At 35.0% G+C, this 20,597-nt stretch overlaps 1 protein-coding gene across 2 annotated transcripts in view; it reads left to right on the top strand.

Moving 5' to 3' along the window:
- The first annotated feature begins 4,078 nt into the window (after window positions 1-4,078).
- Window positions 4,079-20,597, top strand: part of SS18 (SS18 subunit of BAF chromatin remodeling complex) — a 66,703-nt gene continuing 50,184 nt past the window's right edge. Inside the window, exons 1-3 of one of the 2 annotated variants that reach the window (XM_045849860.1) lie at window positions 4,079-4,220; window positions 7,044-7,120; window positions 13,637-13,721. In XM_045849860.1, coding sequence (XP_045705816.1) covers window positions 4,152-4,220; window positions 7,044-7,120; window positions 13,637-13,721 — 231 coding nt within the window. In that variant the 5' untranslated portion in view covers window positions 4,079-4,151. The remainder of the gene's footprint in view (window positions 4,221-7,043; window positions 7,121-13,636; window positions 13,722-20,597) is intronic. The other variant, XM_045849859.1, reaches the window with a different exon arrangement.

The following is a 20,597-nucleotide window of genomic DNA, read 5'->3' as shown; positions in this document are numbered from 1 at the left end:
GTTAAAATTTAGGGCAATCTCAAAGAATCTAATGTAAGATAATCAGTACATCGGCTGTACATAATAAATACTAAGTAAATAAACACCTTATTATTTCTAATAGCCCTTTAGATAGGGTAGTTGTTTTTCAGTAAAGTGAATGAAGTGCAGACATGATCTGTCCAGTATCATACTATACATGGACGAACTGGCAACTTCAAACCTTTCCATTTGTCACAGTAATAAGTTAAGTAAGGTTGCATAGCACATAACTATTGCAACCTTATGCTTTTTTAAAGCAATACTTTCCTATAATATCCCCAAAATAGAATTGCTTCAGCTCCTCCTTAGTTCTTTCAATGTTTGATACTGTAAGAAGAGGTGGAAATGCCCTAAATAAGCTTTGTTGTTGTTTACTTTGAATGAAGTCTTCTGGAGTATTGAAAATATTTTATGGAGAATTGGGAAAGGTGATTTGGTCTTGCTAGAATAATGATTATAAATATAGATGTATGCTCTTCCTCTTATAGTCTTGAAAGCTGTGGAAGCCACAACTCAAAGTGACTCATCAAATGCTCTGGAGACAGCAGAAATATTTTGAAAGATATTACCTGAGGGGTTTTGCTCTGAGCCCAGATACGAGCAGACAGGCTTGGTCTGTACCTTCCCAATGTATTCTAAGAATTTATGGCAGCAAAGGGGCTTAAAATATCAGCAAGTTTGATAGTACATATATTCTGTTATTATTAAACAATAAGTATTAAATGCTTGTTGTCAATATTTGCATGTTTTTTGTGGATTAACATAATTTTAATGCCATCGTTATATAGTTTCACTAAATATTGAGCATAATCCTGGAGCACTTCATCAGTTTGGTGAAATGCATTTAAAGAATACAAACAAATTCAAATAGATTAGAATTTGAAACATATTTGAAAATGTAACATGGATAAATTTCCTAATACCTTTTTTGGGATTAAATCTACACACATTGGTGTGAATAATCAAGAATTAATTGTTCATGCAAATTATTTTACTTAGTTTGAGCCATTGTATATATTCTCCCATTAGGGTTATTCTAAAAAAACCCTTAAACCTCTTCCTGATGTGACTTCAATTCCTTCTTTAGATGTCTCAATACAGAGCAGTCTAAATAACGGGATTGATTTTTCTGGTGGGGGAGATGGTTGCCTGGGTAGCTCATTTTTAAGTTCCCAGAGTAATTTCTCAGACTTGGCCAACTTCTCATCTTTATTCTCCATTTTCTCCTTTATTAAATGCTGGGGTTTCTTCATTCTCCTTTTCCTTCCAGCTCTACTACCACTCAGTCTGTACCTTGGGATTTTTCTCTTCAAAACTAATGGTGAGGTGAGGAAGGATAATGGTGCTCCTAACTATTGGATTGGCCAAAAACTTCATTTGTTTTTCTCCATAAGGTGATTGTAGTAGTGCTTAGTTGTCTGTAACTTCCTTCAAAACAATTATTAGACTGTATTGTGACAGCTGTTGTATCAGCATGCATTAAAAAAACATAAAAATTGATGAATTTTTGTGTAGCCATTTTAATATTGAAGATAGAAGAAAATAAATGACAATTTTGGCATATTATACTTTATTATTTCAAGAAAGGTAAAAATGCAACTGAAATGTAAAAATAGATGTGTGGAGTATATGGGGGAGGTGCTATAATGATAATATACGTAAAGTGCTTTTCGAAGTTAGATTGCTCCTTGGTAGAGTAGACCAGGTGAGGTTGGTAGCGATCAAATCAAGACATTAACTGAGAACAATCAACATTATACCTCATGTGAGATAGCTAACATGCTCAAAGTATCCAAATCACTTGTTATTGGTGAAAATGAAAAGTGTGTCTTTTATGGAAAAAACCATACTGACTTTTTGGCCAACCCAGTATTTTCCTTAAACTCATGGCTCTTACAGTAATGAAAGCTCCAAAATTCTAAGAAAGTTTCTCTAGGCTGCAATCTTCCCTCTCACTTTGAATTTCCTACTTTTTCAAGTTAAGCTTGAGAGTAAGATAGGGCCCTTTTATAGTGTCTTCCCATAGGGGGCTGGCTGGACCCTACTTCCAATGCTTCCTAACAGAAATTATGTGAAGGCCACATAGAAAATAAAAAGGGCGTTTTTATGGCATACATGATATCATAGAAGGCTGTGGTTATCCATGCTACTCTGAAGGAATAAACACCATGGACTGACTTGGTACCTGTTTTCAGTTGATTTCCTTTCCTGTTGTTGGGGAGCAGTGATTTAAACAGAGAAGGTACCTCCTTGGAATATAAGTTCCCTTGGCCCCCTCTTTTTAGTAGAAAATCAGAATATTCCTACTAGTTCATGTTGCTGTTTAAGATTTTGTTGCTATCTACCAAGCAGAACTGGAGCAGTAGGACTATTTTTCATTTATCCTACTGAATTACTGTTAACTGCTTAGGTACTTTTATAATAAGAGAATTATAAAAGCCAGGTGTTGGACATACAGTGTTAGTGTTGGACAAGACTTAGTTTCTGTTCTGAGTTCAATAGAAGTTTTTCCAACTTGATGTCATTACATTAAATCCAGATATACCAGAGTGTTTTTTTTCAATGCTTAGGATAGTGAAAAACAACAATTAAATTACTACTACTAGTAGGAGTGTAAATTGCTTTCTCTTTATTCTTAGGATGGCTTGAGTTTTCTCATCATTTAGGTTTCAGTTTAAATATAACAAAGACTCCCCATCCTAACTCATGTGAGGGCCTGTTATTTTTTCAGTCCCTTGTTTGCTAGCCTTTCTTATAACTTTACATACTTGTTTCTCATGTTAGCCCTATCGGAATGTAAGCTCCTTGAGAACAGGTCCTGGGTCCAGGTTGTTGAGCTCTATTGGAGGTTGCCTAGACACATAGAATACACCCAAATTTGCTCAATTAAACTCACGACTTTTTTGTGTATGAAAATAATTTAAAACAGAAAACTGTAAAATACGATTTATTTTTCCAGTTTATACAGAACTGATAAATTGATTTTGAGTCTCATTATATAAACTCTTCCTTCATGTTATATAGAAATTAAATTTACAGAATAAAGAAACCCCCACACCAATACATTACCCACATTTCCCCATGGTCTTTCAATAAGTTGAGAACTCGGGTTTTTTTCTTCATCCTGACTTGAAGTCTGACAGTTTAGGCCTAATTTACAAGACACTAAACATGTAATTGAAAGAAAAAAGAGGGTGCCTTGTTTCAAAACTTAATTCCAAAGCGCCAAGCCAGATGCAATCAACCTCACATTTCTACTAAGGGTTTGTCTCAAGAGGCAAACTCCTCTTCTCTGGCTCTCTAGCCAAGTTGGCCGACTGCCCATGAGTACTGGACACAACCTTCCTTTCCTGATTTTGGGTCAAGCTACTTCCAAGTTGTTAGGCACGACTGTCTGTGTGGAGACTGCGGGCTCCAAAGGGCGCGTTTGGGGCGTAGCCAAGCCGTTTAAACTAGCGAATCGGCGTTTACCTAGTCCTTTCACCCCTGCCTCATTGCGGCTGTAGCTCCACGGGTTGGCAAGAATTCCCAGGTCCTGGCAGCCTTCCCTCCATCTCCCGCGCAGGGGGACAAGTTCGGGCAGCCACTTCTTCCCGGGAGGGGTGAGCATAAAGTTGGAAAACTGAACTAGATCCAGAGCGTAGCGCCGAAACACAGTTGGAGGGACGCAGCAGCGCGCTGGCGAGGGAAGCAAGTTGCACCCGAGTGAAAGGGGCGGGCCGGCTGGGGCGCTCGCATTTCCTGTGACAGGGGCAGCTCTAGCCTCTCCCTCTCCCGCGGCGGTGGGACCATTTCCTGAATAGCTGAAGCAGTGGGAGGACCAGAGAGCGGCCCTACCATTAGCTGACAAGAGTGGGGGAGGCGGGCAAGTAAAGGTTGAGGAACGACAGGTCGACGAAGAACAGGCAAGTTCTTTGGGAACTCTGGTTCTCAACGCAGATGCCGAAAAAATACGTCTATCGGCCAGAATTGCTCCGTTAGGCCAGTCAGGCAGCCTGTTTGTTCGGTACTGGAGCATCCCCCCTCCCCGCTTTTCCGAGGTGGTTCAGTCTGAGAGGCCGGCGTCTTTCCCCCAGTTTGCTGTTCACCCGAAGCGCTCCGGACTTGCTGATAGTAGTGACGGCGGCAACATGTCCGTGGCGTTCGCAGCCCCGAGACAGCGAGGCAAGGGGGAGATTACTCCCGCTGCGATTCAGAAGGTGAAACCTCGCGGGGACAGGGATGCCAGGCCAATCCTGCCTTTGGGAGACCCTGGGGTCTGAGCTAGCAGTCGGCCGGGCCGGGGGCGGAGACGGGCCTGCTGGGAAGCAGTCGAGTGGGACTCCAGAGCCGCGGGTTGTGCCTGAGTGGGTGGCGAAAGAAGGCAAACCGGTCCTCTCGTGGAGACTTTCAGGCAGGCGTTGGAGCTCTTTCCTCCAGAGACAAAAGCCCAAGTAACCGCCGCCGGATTTCTCTAGGGATGGGGCGGTGTTCGGGCGGCCGGGCGCGTGCGCTCCGCGGTGGCTCCACGCGGGGAAGAGCCGGCGCCCCCAGCCGCCCCGTGCGTTGCTCCGGAGTTACTTTGGGGTCGCCCCTCCCATCGCGCCGTGGCTGCTTCGGGTAGAACAGACCTGAGGTCGCGGGGAGGCGGAGGGGAAGTCGCTGCCCTCCGCTGCGCTGCAAACTCTGGCGGAGTAGGGGAGCTCCCAGGAGAACTTGGGGGACGCTGTAGGAAGCCTTAGTGAAGTCAGAGAGGCGGGCGAGGGAGAGCCCGGTGGACTTAGCAGTTACCTCGGAGTCTCCTCCTTTCCAGATTCACCTCATATCCGTTTACATCTTTGATCTCCAAGTCTAGGCTCTGAGGCTGCATTGGTGAGCCATGGTCCCTGCCTTCAGGGAGCTTACAGTCTGGTGGCGGAGATACTTTGATAATCGTGACCAGTTACGAGAGTCGTGATACCTAGGGAGCTGCGTTCCTTTTAGAGGGCGGTGTGCTGCCTCTTGTTGCTGTGTTACTGCCAGTTAGGGACATACAGGTTCTTTATTGTCTTTACCCCTTGTTGCCCACGAGCAAGGCAGCATTCTGAATTTTATTCAGCCAGACTTTGAAAAGTTACTTGCTCAATTTCAGTTTTGTTTTATGCACTGGAGCAAGGATGAAGATTAAGGAAAAGTCAGCTTTTAGTTTTAAGGGCACCATCCTGTGCCCAATAGACTTAAATTTTTTTTTGTACTGAATTCATTGGGGTGACAGTGGTTAATAGTTATATAGCTTTCAAGTGTACAACTCTATAACACATCATCTGTATATTGTATCATTTTCATCACCCAAAGTCAAGTGTCCTTCCATCAGCATTTATCTCCTTTTTGCCCTCTTGTACCTCCCCACTGCCCCCTGTTGCTCTGGTAATCACCATACTGTTGTCTGTGTCTTGAGTGAGTTTGTTTTGCTTAATCCCTTCATCTTTTCATCCAGCTCCCCACCCCCTTTCTTCTGACAGCTGTCAGTCTGTTCTCAGCTCTCTTTACTGTAAGATTCTTTGTAGTGTGGCATTTGATATTTGCTTGCTGCTTTATTTTATAAACTGAGCAGCTTGGTCGTGCCTGGATATGCAGTGCTTTCATATAGTACATTGGGCTAAGTCTGCAGCCTGGCTAATAGCTCTAAGTACATACGGAAACGTATTTCCTGCAGGGGCTGGGGGCGGTTAACTTTTTATTTTTGGACTGTTGGAAAGTCCTTAGATTTTCTATTTTTTCTACAGAGTTATTCTTACATCTTAAGATAATTCTCATCGGTCATTAATTCAGGAGATGCTTGCTGATCAATTAGTTTAATCCTCAGATGAGAAGGGAAAATGGATTTCAAATTAAGTACCTCATTCTACAGTGTGAGGGATTGATTTTAGATATGAGACAGGTAATCCTAACGATGAAGTTTGTTAGGTTGAGGAATCTACTGAGAAGATATGTTGTAAAATCGTTACATCGGACTAATACATTTAAGGACAAATTTTTTTTGGCATTCAATGGCTCTAATTTAAGAAATAACTGTACTTTTTGGAGGGGCATGTTAATGTAATTTTTTCTGGCAGAGGAAGATGATGATTCATGTGCAGAAAAGAAGTCATAGTTAATGTTAAATGCATCTTCATTTTTAATTGAAAGTCTTGCATTAACGAAATTACTGAGATGGAGTGATTATGGTATTCTTCATACTTTCATGGAAGGGTGGGGCAGGTACATGAGAAACAGTGACTTCTGCCCTTTTATCTAACAGATAAATCTGAGACCATGAGATCTTAAGTGGTTCTGTACAGGATAGCAAGGTTGACACTAAAATTAACTTGCTTTTTGCTACATTTCTACTCTTTCCTCAATGTCAGTTTGCTTAGGTGAATTATTTAACCATTAAAGCCAATATTGTCTTAAATTGTTATAAGATGATAGAATGATAAGTTGATATGCTTTTGTTTTTAAACTTTTGGGACAACTTAATTATAAGGAAGCTCATAAAATCCGCAATAAATATTATACACACATAGGAAATACTATATTTGATTTCATATTTGGAGAATCACAAAACCATACTGTGTAGATAAAACGTGGAAAGTAACTAGCTATCCCCTCAAGCCTCCTGGGCTGAAGTTTTCACGTATTTTCTTCATTCTGGATAAGGACAATATTTCTTTACTACTAAAAAGTGTTAGAATGATACAAAGCCAACTTGGACTTAACTTTTAGTCTTCACAGACTAAAGCTTCTGTTACATATAGCAGAAGTAATTAAGTGTTTGAATGCAAAAGATACTCCATATTTTTCCTTCTGGGTTTCAGGTAATAACTCAGAGGGAGAATAATCAGAATAATTAAAAAAAATGTTAATTGAACATACCATTCATATAAGGTGTAAAATAATATTTAAAAGACCTGAGTGGTTTCAGTTTCTGTATAGATAAACATTTCTAGAAATCTGAAGGATTTTTTAAAAAATTTTACTTGATTTACTAGATTTATAATAAACTTTTTCTAATTTTATTTCAGATGTTGGATGAAAATAACCATCTCATTCAGTGTATAATGGACTATCAGAATAAAGGAAAGACTTCGGAGTGTTCTCAGTAAGATTGATGTGAAGCTTTAAAATTTTTTTTCATTTTTCTGTATTGGTTAACTTTTCACTTTTCTTTTTAATAGCAGCTTTATTGAGATACAATTCAAATTACCTTACAGTTCACTCATTTTAAAGTATATAATTCAGGGTTTTAGAATATTCATACAGTTGTATTACTATCACTTCAATTAATTTCAGTACATTTTCATTATCCTCAAAAGAACTCCTGTACATATGAGCAGTTGCTCCTTGTTTTCGACACCTAATTTCTCACCCCTGACAACCACTAATTTTTCTGTCTGTGTGGATTTGTCTATCATGGACATTTCATATAAATGGATTCATGCAATATATGGTCTTTTTTGATTGACTTATTTCACTTAGCATATTTTCTAGATTCATCCATGTTGAAGAATAAATTAGTACTTTCTTTTTATTGCTGAAAAATATCAATTGCCTAGATGCCACATTTTATTTATCCATCAATGATAGATATTTAGATTGTTTTCACTTGGCTATTATAAGTAATGCTACTGTGAATATTAGTGTACAAATTTTTGTGTGACTTTTCTTAATATTTACAAAAGAAAAATTTGTTCTCTGGGATGGAATGGGCATTAATTTTTTCATATACCACTTATACTGCATTATAAAATAATGACTTCAAATTTGTGTGTGGTCCAATTTGTGGAAAAGTTAAATCTTCATCTTCACATATATAGGATATATAGTTATATCCATGTATGTGATTGTGAAGGCAAAGGTCATATCTAATAAATAGAGAATTGGTAATCATTCCTAAGAATGCAGTTTGTTGATTTGAAGTATTATGTCTGAAGTAATCAGTATCCCTTAATAAAATTTGATGGAGAAGAACAAACTGAATATTTTATCAAGTCTCTAGAACACCACCACCTGGTAGAAATATATTGTGAGCCACATAGGTAATTGTACATTTGCTTGTAGAGACATATTAAACAAGTAAAAAGAAACAGGACAAATTAATTTTAATAATATGTTTTATTTAACTCATTTCCAATATAATGTCACTTCAATATATAATCAATATAAAATATTAATGAGATAGTTTACATTTTGTTTCATTCTTTTGTTACATTCTTTTGTGCATCTTACTCTAATAACAACCTTTTGGACTAGTCACATTTCATTGTGCTTAGTGGCTACTATTTAAACAGCATAGCTCTAGAGTATTTTATTCTCACCATCATATTGGAGTACATCTGTCTTTTTTTTATTTTTTTTTAAGTTCATATCATTTTTTAAAAGATTTTATTTATTTACTTTTATAGAGGGAAGGGAGGGAGAAAGAGAGAGAGAGAGAAACATCAATGTGGGGTTGCTCGGGGTCATGGCCTGCAACCCAGGCGTGTACCCTGACTGGGAATCGAACCTGTGACACTTTGGTTTGGAGCCCGTGCTCAATCCACTGAGCTACACCAGCCAGGTACATCTGTCTTTTTAGGGATCTCACTGGTCTGCTCTCAAGTACATCGAATACTGCATTTAGTTTTCATGTGTCTTGAACATACTTGGATCTGGAACTGATCCTTAGTCTTTCTGTTATCTTTAATGATACTGCTGATGTTGTTTAAGAGTACAGAGCAGTAATTTTGTGGAATGTCTCTTGTTTTGGATTCGAGAGGTATCTCCTCTTGATTAGATTCACATTATGCACTTTTGGCAGGAGTATCACATATATAAAGTTGTGTCTTCAGTACATCCTCAGATAGCTGTATGATTTGTCCCAGTATTTCTCCCAATGTTTCCGATAACTTTGGTCACTAAAGGTGGTGCCTGCCAGTTTTTCTACTGTAAAGTTGCTGTTTTTGCTTTATAATTCTTATTTATCTTTTTGGGGAGATACCTTGAGACACACATAAGCTGTTTCTTACCGTACTTTTTCTTGCATTAATGTTAGCATCCACCAGTGATTCTTAACTGAAACAGTTATTTCCATGGTGGTTGCCAAATGGTGACTAAATCCACCATTTTTTCCACATTTATTTGGAATTCCACTGTAAGGAAGAAGTTTTCCATCCCTTTCCCCTATTCATTCTTTCATTCATTCATTCATGTCTGAATGGATTTAGGGATTCTTACTGTATTCCATAGGTTATAATCTGTTACTCTATTTATTTTCTTTCTGAAATTGTTTCTGATGTTGGCCACTGGTAGCCCCTCAATTGGCTTTTTGATGTGTCTCTGTTATTTTTTTTTGACATTTCTCTTATTTTCTTTCATTTAAAAAGTTTATCTTGTACTTTTTCCTGCCCCAGTTTGGAATCACTCATTTCTTAAAGCCCTGGTTCTTTTTTGGAAAATTATGTTTAGAAACTTAGGTCTGAGTGCTAGGATATATTATTTTCTAATCACAGTACATTTTGCATTTTATATGACAGACCATTTTCATTTATGCATATTGGTTCTTTGATAAATCTTGTCTGTTTATGTTTGAAAATATTCTTTCAAATAAAATATATTTGAAAATGAACTAGTTTATCTTAACTTCCTTTAGTTTAACTAGAGATAATCACCAGTGGTAAGGAGATTACTAACTCCTTGATGTCAGCCATGAGATGATAAAAGTTGGGAGGTTCTACTTAGAATTATTTTCACCTATAGCTTTTAAAACCCTAGATAGAGTGAAGGGGTTTGTTGTACAGGACTGGTTCATAAAGGACCCAGCAATATATGGCATAGATAGGAAATACTCTGATCTAGAACCATCTTTTCCAACTTATGTCAGCAAAAGTTTATACTGTTTTATTCTTTATATTCTCAGCCTTTTTTTTGTAGATATGATAATTTCTCCCATTCTCTGCTTATTGGAATAGACTTCATTTTTACACATATTTGTACAAAAGGGGCTTAAATTGATTTAGGTAGAACTTAAATTATGCCTTCTGATGGATTTTACTTCATTCCTAGAGTTCTTTAGTTATTCTTTCTTTTCTTAAGTTGTCAGTATTGGTTTGTGAATGAAGAGAAAACAAATTCCTCCTCTCAATCTTAATTTTTTTTTATAGTAGGAGAAGTAAAAGTAAAGAGGAACATCAGTAAATGACAGCCATCTGGGAATTTATAGTTAAAAAAATTTTTTTTTATCCTCACCCAAGGGGAAATGCCTTTTTTTTTTAACAGAGAGAAGAGAAGGGAAGGAGAGGGTCAGAAACAGCGTTTTGTACCTGCTCTTAACTTATATACTCAATTTTATTTTATTGATGTAGATAGACTGTTTTAGAAATAATCATATATATTAAAAAAGTAAACTGAGTGACAAATGTAATAATACTTTTTACAGGATAAACAAAAAGTTTCAGGAAAATGTTTCTTTAATATTTGTAGGAGAATCTCCTTTTCATTATTATTTCAGCAATCTTGGCTGAAGCCATATTTTTCCAGAATATTTGCAAATCTTTTTAGGTGACAAACTTAACAAAAGTATATGAGTATATAGTATTTTTATTGATGTTCATTTTTAAGCCTTTAATAAGCTTATTTGATGCTGTTAAAATAACAGATTTACACAAAATACAACCTGCTGCAGTTAGAAAAGACCAGTTAAAATTGATCTTTTTTACTTACTGCCTTACATTATTAGGTAAAAAGATTTGGTGCTTTCGGGACAATTGGAGAAATCTAAATGGGTTCCATGGATTAGGTGGTAATACTGAATCAGTAGTAATTTCCTCTTTATAGTGGTTGTACAGTGGTTATATAAGGTATGCCCATGTTTTTGGGAAATTGACACTGAAGAATTAGTAATGAGGTATTATGTCTGTAACTGACTCTCAAGCGGTTTTGAAAAAACGTGTGTGTGCTTGCATGCATGTGTATGTTGGTGTGTATGTTAGGATGGAATAAGACATGGCAAAATATTAATGATTGTACAGTGTAGGAAAAAGATACTTAGAGTTCTTTATATTTTTAAAATTGTAAACTTAAAATTTCAAACTTAAAAAAGATGGGGAAATGGTTTAAAATTAAAGTTCTCAATACAAAATGCTGTAATTGTAGATGTGTAGAACCATAAGGGGCTTTGGGATCCATTTTAACCACTATTTTACAAATGAAGCCTTATGAGCATGGCAGATAAGATTTAACAGTATTTTAATATTGATTTACTAAATACTAATCAGCATGACTAAATTTTTTTCTTAAAGGGTCATGAATAAACCATAGTTTCTTATTAGGTTTGGATTTTATTTTTGATAGAGTGGTCAGCAGATCTCATATCTGAGTGTATTGCAACCATACTAATTAATACTCAGAGAAGAAAATAAAGCTTGAAGGAATAGATGTTGAAATGGGTTTTATGTTCTTATTAAAAATAGGAGGGTTTTTGAAAAATGGCAAGATTGTGGAATTCCATATCTTAAATTTTATTTGCAATTTCTGTAAAATAATGAAGTAGTTTCAGCTAGTGGTGCCTGTTAGTGCTGTTTGAAGAATTTTGACAGAATAATTAACTGTTATGAGTAATTCAGTATAATATAATAATTCTTGGTACTTATTTATATAAGGGTCATCATAACAACATGTCACATTCTGATTGAGCAACAATATAGTATAAATGTGAGGAGGACCGTTAAGAGCATAAACAACAAAAAACAAAAAGGGAAACAAGGAAACTTTGGGAAGTGTTGAATGTCTATTATTGATGCTTTGATTGTGATGATGGTATCACTGGTATTTGCCTATGTCTAAATTCATCAAATTGTACACAATAATGTACTTGTTACAGTTATTACCTGTTGTAATAATTGTGTTCACTATAAAACTAATCCTTGATGGTGTTGGTGTACTATTATTTCCTCCATCTCTGTGCTTTAACATCTTTTATATGTGTACATATATATATATGCAATTGGAAACACCCATTCATTGTCTTAATAGATGTGTACTATAAGCACAACAGGTGATAATTGTATAGTAATGTACAATTATGTGTGGTTCTTTGTATATCAGTTATACTAAATAAATCTGGAAAAATAAACAAAAAAGCATAATTTTATTAGTGAGGAAGCTTTAAGGTGCTCACTAATAGTGAGATATAATGTGTTTTCCCCATTAAGAAAAAAGTAGTGAAATCAGTTATTTTTAATTGGAAGAAAATAATGCAGCAAAGAATTTACCCTTGTCCTAGCTGGTGTGGCTCAGTGGATTGAGCGCCTGCCTGTGGACCAAAAGGTTGCTGGTTCGATTCCTGATCAGGGCACATGCCTGGGTTGAAAGCCAGATCCCCAGTTGGGGGGCATGTGAGAGGCAACCACACATTGATGTTTCTCTCCCTTTCTTCCTCCCTCCCTTCCCTTCTCTCTAAAAATAAAATAAAATCCTTTTAAAAAAGAAAGAATTTACTCAAATTCCTTTTATGGAGTATGTTTTAGAAAATTGCTTCATCTGAGAGCTATATGAGAATACTTTATTTAGCTGAACAAAGTTGACTTATTTGCATTAATTTGTATTTAATATTTCTCAGAAACAAAATTCTAAAACAGCTGAACAGTTTGATGCAGGATACAAGTTTGTAAATTGAGGGTTTACAAACACTAGTAATTTGGATCACTGCTAATTTTAATCTGGTTTAGTCTTAGTTTTTGAAATTAGGAAGAGTCTCTGGCTGAATATCTCAGTAGTTTGGAGCATCATCTCTGTGCGCTGAGGTCACGGGTTTCATCTCCAGTCAGGGCACATACATGAATCAGCCAGTGAAGGTGTCAGTAACTGGAATAACAAATCAGTGTACTCTCTCTCTCTCTCTAAAATTAATAAATTAAAAAAATTAGATTATGAAGAGAAGTTTAGCAAAGCTAATTCATAAGCAAAATCACTATAAATGTGTTTAACCATTTCTCCCCAGTAATGAGAATCTGCTGTATCTTTACAAATTTTTAAAATTTTTAAAATTTTATAAATTGTTGGACACTGCTACAAGAGTGGGAAAGAAAAAAAGTTGTGGTTCCCACCTCGTTTCTGCATTTTAGCAGAACATGTTGACTGTTCTTGGGATTGAGGTTTTTTACAACATGAAAGGGGCAGAGGGAAGGGAATAAGCATAATCAGTTTCATTGAATTCATTCTAGACCTCTTAGAAAAGTATGTGTACTGTATGTAGAGTCAGAGCCTATCTCAAGTTACTGAATTCACTAAACTGTAATCTTGTACAAGTTACTGAACTTTCTAAAACTGTTTTCCTCATCTGTATGATGGTGCAAATAAGACTTCATAATGAAGGTGTAGGTTTGAGGATTAAATGAGATATATAAGTATAAAACTAACTATAACAATATTTAGCACATGGTAACACCTCTGAGTTTATCATCTTTGAATGTAGTAAGTGGGATTATTTTGCAGAGGAACTAGGAAAAAATGAAATGCTGTGATGTTGAGGTCATATAAATTTTTTATTAATCTTAGGAAATTATTATAATACTGTTTGTATTTAAGCAGATCGGAACAAAATTATTTTTCAATATTGATATTTGTTTTGTTTTAATAGGTATCAGCAGATGTTGCATACAAACTTGGTCTACCTTGCTACAATAGCAGATTCTAATCAAAATATGCAGTCTCTTTTACCAGCAGTAAGTACTTTTAAAATACTGTGAAGTAGACAATCTTTATAGACTCATGTATGGTATAACGCATTTTTGTTTAATGATTTTTGAGATTTGTTTAGTAAATCCCAACCCCCTCTGAGAACATGAAACTATTTACCTGTATGATCTTAAAAGGTTTAATGTTTTGCCTTCATATTTAATTCAAGTTAATTCACGTAGAATTGATCCTCTCCCTGAGGATGTCATATCCATTCACCCACACACCCAGTGATCTACCTGTTTAGTTTAATCTGTAATTGTACAAATAATTTATGAATAAATCTGCAGTATTTCAAAGCAAATCCCTGATATCTTAGTTTACCTATAAATACTGTAGTATGCATCTTTATCAGATAAGTGCTATTATCCTATCCAACAAAATTAACCAAAATTTCTTAATGTCTTGTAATACCCAGACTGTTTTCAGTCTTTACCAATTATATGGAAAAAACATAAATGTTTTAATGATTGTTTGTTACAGAATTTAAACAAAGTCCTCATGTTACATTGATTGATGTCTTAAGTCTCAATCTGTATCAGTTTACCTCTTCTGTTTTCCATTTATTTGTTGAAGAAACTGGATTATACATTTTGTAGAATTTCTCACATTCTGGATTTGCTGATTTTATCCATATGGTCCTTTAACATGTTCTATCCATCTCATCTCTTATTTCCTATAAACTAATAATTAGAGGCTTTATGAGAGTTAGGTGTACTTTTTTATTTCTTTGGTGGTTCTGTATATTGCCTTTTGTACCACATTAGGAGGGATAGAAAATCTAATATGTTTAAATCTATTGCAGCCATTCTTTGATACTCAAGTTGTCTCATCTTTGGTCAGTGGGAGCCTTTTGATTCAGCTCATGTCCTTCTGATATAATTCTGGTATTCTTGTGGAGCTTCTTTCCCTTCAGGATTTGAGAGACGTGTTGATTATATTATTTGTCCCAGAACTATACTGCTGAAGCTATTTTTCCAAGCAGCGCTTTTATAATGGGAATTGATATTTAGAGACAACAATTTATATATTTGGGGTATTCATTATTACTGGGTTTTCATTATTGCTTAGGTGTTTTTAGTGGACAGTACTAATAAACACATATTTTAGAAAAAAATGAAATACTGGATTAGTGATATTTGCCCTTCAGGGAAGTTGTTTTTTTACTTAGCTTTAATCTTATGTATAAGTATCTCCTCTGTCTTACTCTGACATACTTGGTACCTTAATGACATTATTATAATTGTTTATTTGCTGTATACTATTACATATAAAAATAATTTCAATATAATACTACCAGGTTTACCACTAACAATATGATGCTGCTTCTTAAGATATGTCCTACTAAGGATATATAATTAGTAAATTTAGTTTTGAATCCAAAATAATTTTTTGTGTAATTATTGACATGAACTAGGTTCCCAGCTAAGTAGAATTTATTTTTGTTAATGTGAAGAATAGGTTCAATTTCATTCGCTTTCACATGGTTAGTTCTCTGTTCTAGCAATATCTAGTAGAAAAACAAAAGTATCTTTTCTCTATTTTGTCATGCTGTCTATATCAAATATCAGGTGTCCATATACATCTCTTTCTGATCTATTCTTTTTCATTGGTTTGTTTTTACAAATTCCCTATCCTGTCACACTTGTCATAAATCTAATAAATATTCATGTGTATTACAGAAGTTCTTATTCCTTATTTTTTTCAGGTAACTTGGCTATTGGTGCTTTGTGTTTCCATATATACTTAAATTTCAGCATGTTCAACACAATCCTGTTGTGATTTTCATTGAGATTACATTAACTCTAAATCAGTTTGGGGAGAATTGATCTTTTTACAGTGTTGAGTCTCTCTCTTTCTCTCTGGCCAGGTAACTCAGTTGGTGAGAGCATTGTCCACATAGGTCAAGGTTGTGGGTTTGATCTCCAGTCAGGGCACATACAAGAGCCATTTAGTGAATGCATAAATAAGTGGAACAACAAATCCATGTTGCTGTCTCTCTAAAAAAATCAATTAATAAATAAAAAGTAAAAAAATATTGAGTCTCTCAAATCATGATCATTGTCTATATTTTCATTTATTTAGTCCTTTAATATTCACCAATGAAGTTTTATGATTTTTCCTGCAGAGGATTTGCGCATCTCTCATTGGCCTTATTGCTACTAGGTACTTCATGTTTTTTGAAGCAATTAAGTGGAATCTTTGTGGTTTAAATTTTATTTTCTCTGCTGTTTACATGGAAATCCAGTTGATTTTGAATTACACAGAGTTGTTCAACTCTTATTTCTAATAATTTTTCTGTTGATACTTTTCAGTTTTCTATATTCATGAACATATCATTTGTGAATCATTGGTTTTGTTTCTTGCCAGTCCTTATACCTTTTATTTCTTTCTCTTGCCTTACTTCTCTGGCAAGGACCTCCAGTACCTTCCTGAGTAGAATTAGTGAGAAGACATCCTTAAGTTGTTGCTGATCACAAAGGGAAAAGCTTTCACTGTTTGACCCTGAGTATGATGTTTGCTGTAGTGTTTTATAGATAACATCTTATCAGATTAAGGAAGTTCCGTTTTGTTTCTGTTGTGTTAATAGTTTATGTCTTGAATGAATGTTAAATTTCATTAAATACTTTCTTATATCTAATGAAATGATCGTAACTTTTTCTTCTTTATCTATTAATGTGGTGAACTAATTTATTTACTTTTTGGAGTTCAATTTTGCATTTTTATAATTAACATACTTTTTCATGACCCACTTGGTATTGATCTTTTTGCTTTTGGTCGTGGTCTTTTAAAATATTGCTGTATTCAGTTTGTTAAAATTTTGATCAAGATTTGTATGTCTTTGTTTATTAGTGTAATTGACCTTTAATTTTCCTTTCTTATAAAGCCCTTGTCTAGTCTTTATTATGAGGTTATGCTAGCTTCATAAAAGGAACTGGAGAATATTTCTACATTTTCTTAATCTGGAAAATTTGCATAATAGAGCTGCTATTTCTTAAATGATTGGTATAATTCTTTAGAGAAGCCATCTGGATTTGGAGTTTTCTTTGTGAAGTTTTCACTTAATCTTTTTAATTGTTAGTGGATAATTTATATGTTTCTATGATTTATGAATTGCCTATTTTTGTAAATTGTGTTTTTCAGCATTTTATCTAAATTTTCCAATTTGTTGGTATAAGGTTCATGAAATATCTTATACTTCTAATGTCCTCAAGATGTGTAGTGATTTTTTCTTTTATTTTTTTTAAAGATTTTATTTATTTATTTTTAGAGAGGGAACGGAGGGAGATAGAGAGAGAGAGAAACATCAATGTGCGGTTGCTGGGGGTTATGGCCTGCAACCCAGGCATGTACCCTGGCTGGGAATCGAACCTCTGACACTTTGGTTCCCAGCCTGCGCTCAATCTACTGAGCTACGCCAGCCAGGGCTGATTTTTTCTTTTTTTAACATAGTTCATTTGTGCCTTCTCTTGTGAAATATATTTTGATACTCATTCTGGGTGTTAATCATGTATTTTTTTTCAAGTCTTTTAAAAGAATCTGTTTTTGGTTTTGATCTTAACTCTATTGCAGCCTTATCCTACCCCTCTTTCCCTCTGACAAACATTGTACTGTTTTCTGTGTCTAGGAGGTCTTTTTCTTAATCCCTTTACCTTTTGCATCTAGTCCTGCAACTCCCCTCCCGTCTGAGAGCTGTCAGTCTGTTTTCTATCTAAGACTATTTCTATTTTGCTCCTTGGTTCAGTTTGTTCATTAGATTCCATATGTGAGTGAGATCATATGGTATTTGTCTTTCTCTGACTGGCTTATTTCACTTAGCATAATGCTCTCCAGTTTCATCCATGCTGTTGCAAAGGGGAAGATTTCCTTATTTTTTTATAGTGGAGTAGTATTCCATTGTGTAAATGTACCACAGCTTTTTTATCCACATATCTACTGATGGACACTTGGGCTGCTTCCAGATCTTGGCTATTGTAAATAATGCTGCAATGAACATAGGGGTGCTTATGTCCTTTCAGATTAGTGCTTTGGGTTCCCTTGGATGTATTCCCAGAAGTGGAATTCCTGGGTTGTAAGGTAGTTAATTCCATTTTTAATTTTATGAGGTAGCTCCATACCTCTTCGCACAGTAGTTTCACCAGTCTGCATTCCCACCAACAGTGCATGGGGGTTCTCTTTTCTCCACATCCTTTCCAACACTTGTTATTTGTTGATTTATTGATATAGCCACTCTGACAAGTATGAGGTGATACCACACTGTGGTTTTAATTTGTATGTCTCTTATGACTAGTAATGTTGAGCATCTTTCCAACATGTCTGTTGGGCGTCTCTAGTTCTAGTTAGAGAAATGTCTGTTCTGTGTCTGTTTTTCATTGGATTGTTTGTCTTTTGGTTTTGAGTTTTGTAAGTTCTTTATAAGTTTGATCATATAAGAAGTTTTAGGCATCATTGGTTTAGGAAAGAATTATGAGAACAGTTTAAATCACAAAAGTTTTTATTTGTTAACTTAATTTTTCTTTGGGAAAAACTTGAGAAAATAGTCTTGCTATTGTGGTAGTTCATTTTAAGACATATAGTTTGAAAATATTTATATAGAATTAGAAATTTTAGAGCTGTAAAGAACCTAGATAGTTAAATACCCTAGTGATTCTTTACCTTGACTACAGATTTTAAAAAGCTTCTGAGGTGATTCTACCATGCAGCTAGGACTTAAGGACCTTATGTTTTCATGATTTTTAAATGCAATATTCAGTGATGTTCTGAGGAGATGGAAAACTTCAGGAAAATATGATTCTTATTCCTGTAATACCAACTTCTTCTGATGTTGTGTACCATGAACTACCTTCACAATATGAGAAAGATAATACTAATTATATAATGTTACAGAGATTATGTAAGTTATGGTTTCCAGCATATAGGAGGTACTCAGTAAGTATTGATGGTGTTGAAGTGGAAGGTAGTATACAGTTAGAAAGCATAAATGGAAGGAGAAATAAGATTCAGGAGTGTTTGATGCAAGACTTGCGAGATTCAATTACTGATTACGTATGAAGGGTAAGTTTGGAGACCTGACTGATAGTGATGCCATTCACTAGATTGAGTGTATAAGCATGTCACTTAATTTTAAAAGAAGGCTGAAAGCCGATTGGAATTTCTTACCTGGCTTTCATTTAATTTATTATGAGTATGAGTTTTTAAAAAAAAAACCCCAAATTTAACCAGATATACTTCTTAAAGTTTAAATTTATAAAAGATAATTTTTGTTTAGTAAATATTTTGCACAAAGAAAGTCTATCCTATTAATAAAAACTAATTTATAGTAGGTTTTATGCTTTACATATTATTTTCTAAATTATATTTTTTGGTGATGCCACTGACACTTGATGTTTTGAGCAACCCTGGGGCAGTACTTATTAACCTTTCATTATACAAGCTTCAGTAAAAGTGATAACAGGTTAGTCTTTAGGTTCAGTGACATCTGTTAAGGCAGATCATCTGTTAAGTATTTTAGTGACTAAAATTAGATAATGTAGAATATACTGTTTATAGGTATGATCGAAGTGAAGGAACACATGCTTAGAACTGCACAATATTTTAAAGATAAGCAGAATGTATTTCATTTATAAATATTTTTCTTTTACAACTTTTAACCTAAATTTTAGCATAGGTAATATTTTGATATGGGTAGAACATCAAAAACTGCAAAATGGTAATATGAAAACATACCACTATCTCCATCTTCTACCTGTATTTTTTAAATTGTATTTTTTAAAAAGTTTTTATTTATTTATTTTTAGAGAGAGGGGAAGGGAGGGAGAAAGAGATGGAGAGAAACATCAGTGTGTGGTTCCCTATTGTACACCCCTTACCGAGGACCAGCCTGCAACCCAGGCATGTGCCCTGCTTGGGAATCCATCCTGCCATCCTTTGGTTCTCTGGCTGGTGCTCAATCCACGGAACCATACCAGCCAGGACTTCTGCCTGTTTTTTATGCAAATAAAAACCAATATAAATATAGGGGTGGGCAAAAGTAGGTTTATAGTTGGGAGTATGTGAAACACAGAGTTTATTTTTATATTATTTATTAATTATTGTATTATTTTCCATATGAACAACTATAGAACTTCTGCCCCATTGTGTGGTATAAATTAAGGCATCAGTTATTTGTCTGATTTTGAGGTGAGGAAGGCTTTGTTGAGAAAAAGGAGAAAACTAAACAAGATGTTGATTTAATTCCTTAAAAAATGTAAAATAAAATCTTTAATATACCTGTAAATTCTATAAATGAAATTAAAGACATCTCAACAGATGGTATGATACATGTCATTTTAGAACATTGTATATGTAAGTACACTTTAAGCATAGTAGTAAAAGTCATTAGTTACACCAAGTGTTAGGGAAAGTTTCACAAGGGAGGTAACTCTGTGTTTTGTGGACAATTGATTTATGGGGCACATATCTCCAGATTAATATACAATATTATAGGTTGCATTTTGCTGGAATTGTTGCCCATCTTGTCCTTTCAGAATCCTATAAAAAGTCATGTTAACTGTTTGCTAGACAGTAACAGTATATATTATATGAAATTCAGAAGACTCTCTGAAGTCCAGATATGTAAAGAGATTGGATACATCTTACTGCAAGAATAAAAATATTAGTGTGTATTTTGTATGTATGTATGTGTGTATCTGAATTTTTTTCAGAACTGTATTAAATCAGTGAAAGTAGCATTTTAATGTACTAAGGAACATAAGGAACATAATGACCCTTTGTCATTAGTTGAAAATAATATATCTAGCTTACCTCTTTAAGGAGCAGATTTTTTGCTGTGTAGGTAAGAAATAAAAAGAACCTAAATGTTG

This window comes from Phyllostomus hastatus, unplaced genomic scaffold (genome assembly GCF_019186645.2).
Source record: "Phyllostomus hastatus isolate PE091 unplaced genomic scaffold, TTU_PhHast_1.1 phas_contig_80, whole genome shotgun sequence".
NCBI classification, from domain to species: domain Eukaryota; kingdom Metazoa; phylum Chordata; class Mammalia; order Chiroptera; family Phyllostomidae; genus Phyllostomus; species Phyllostomus hastatus.
This window is presented reverse-complemented; position numbering and strand designations above follow the sequence as displayed.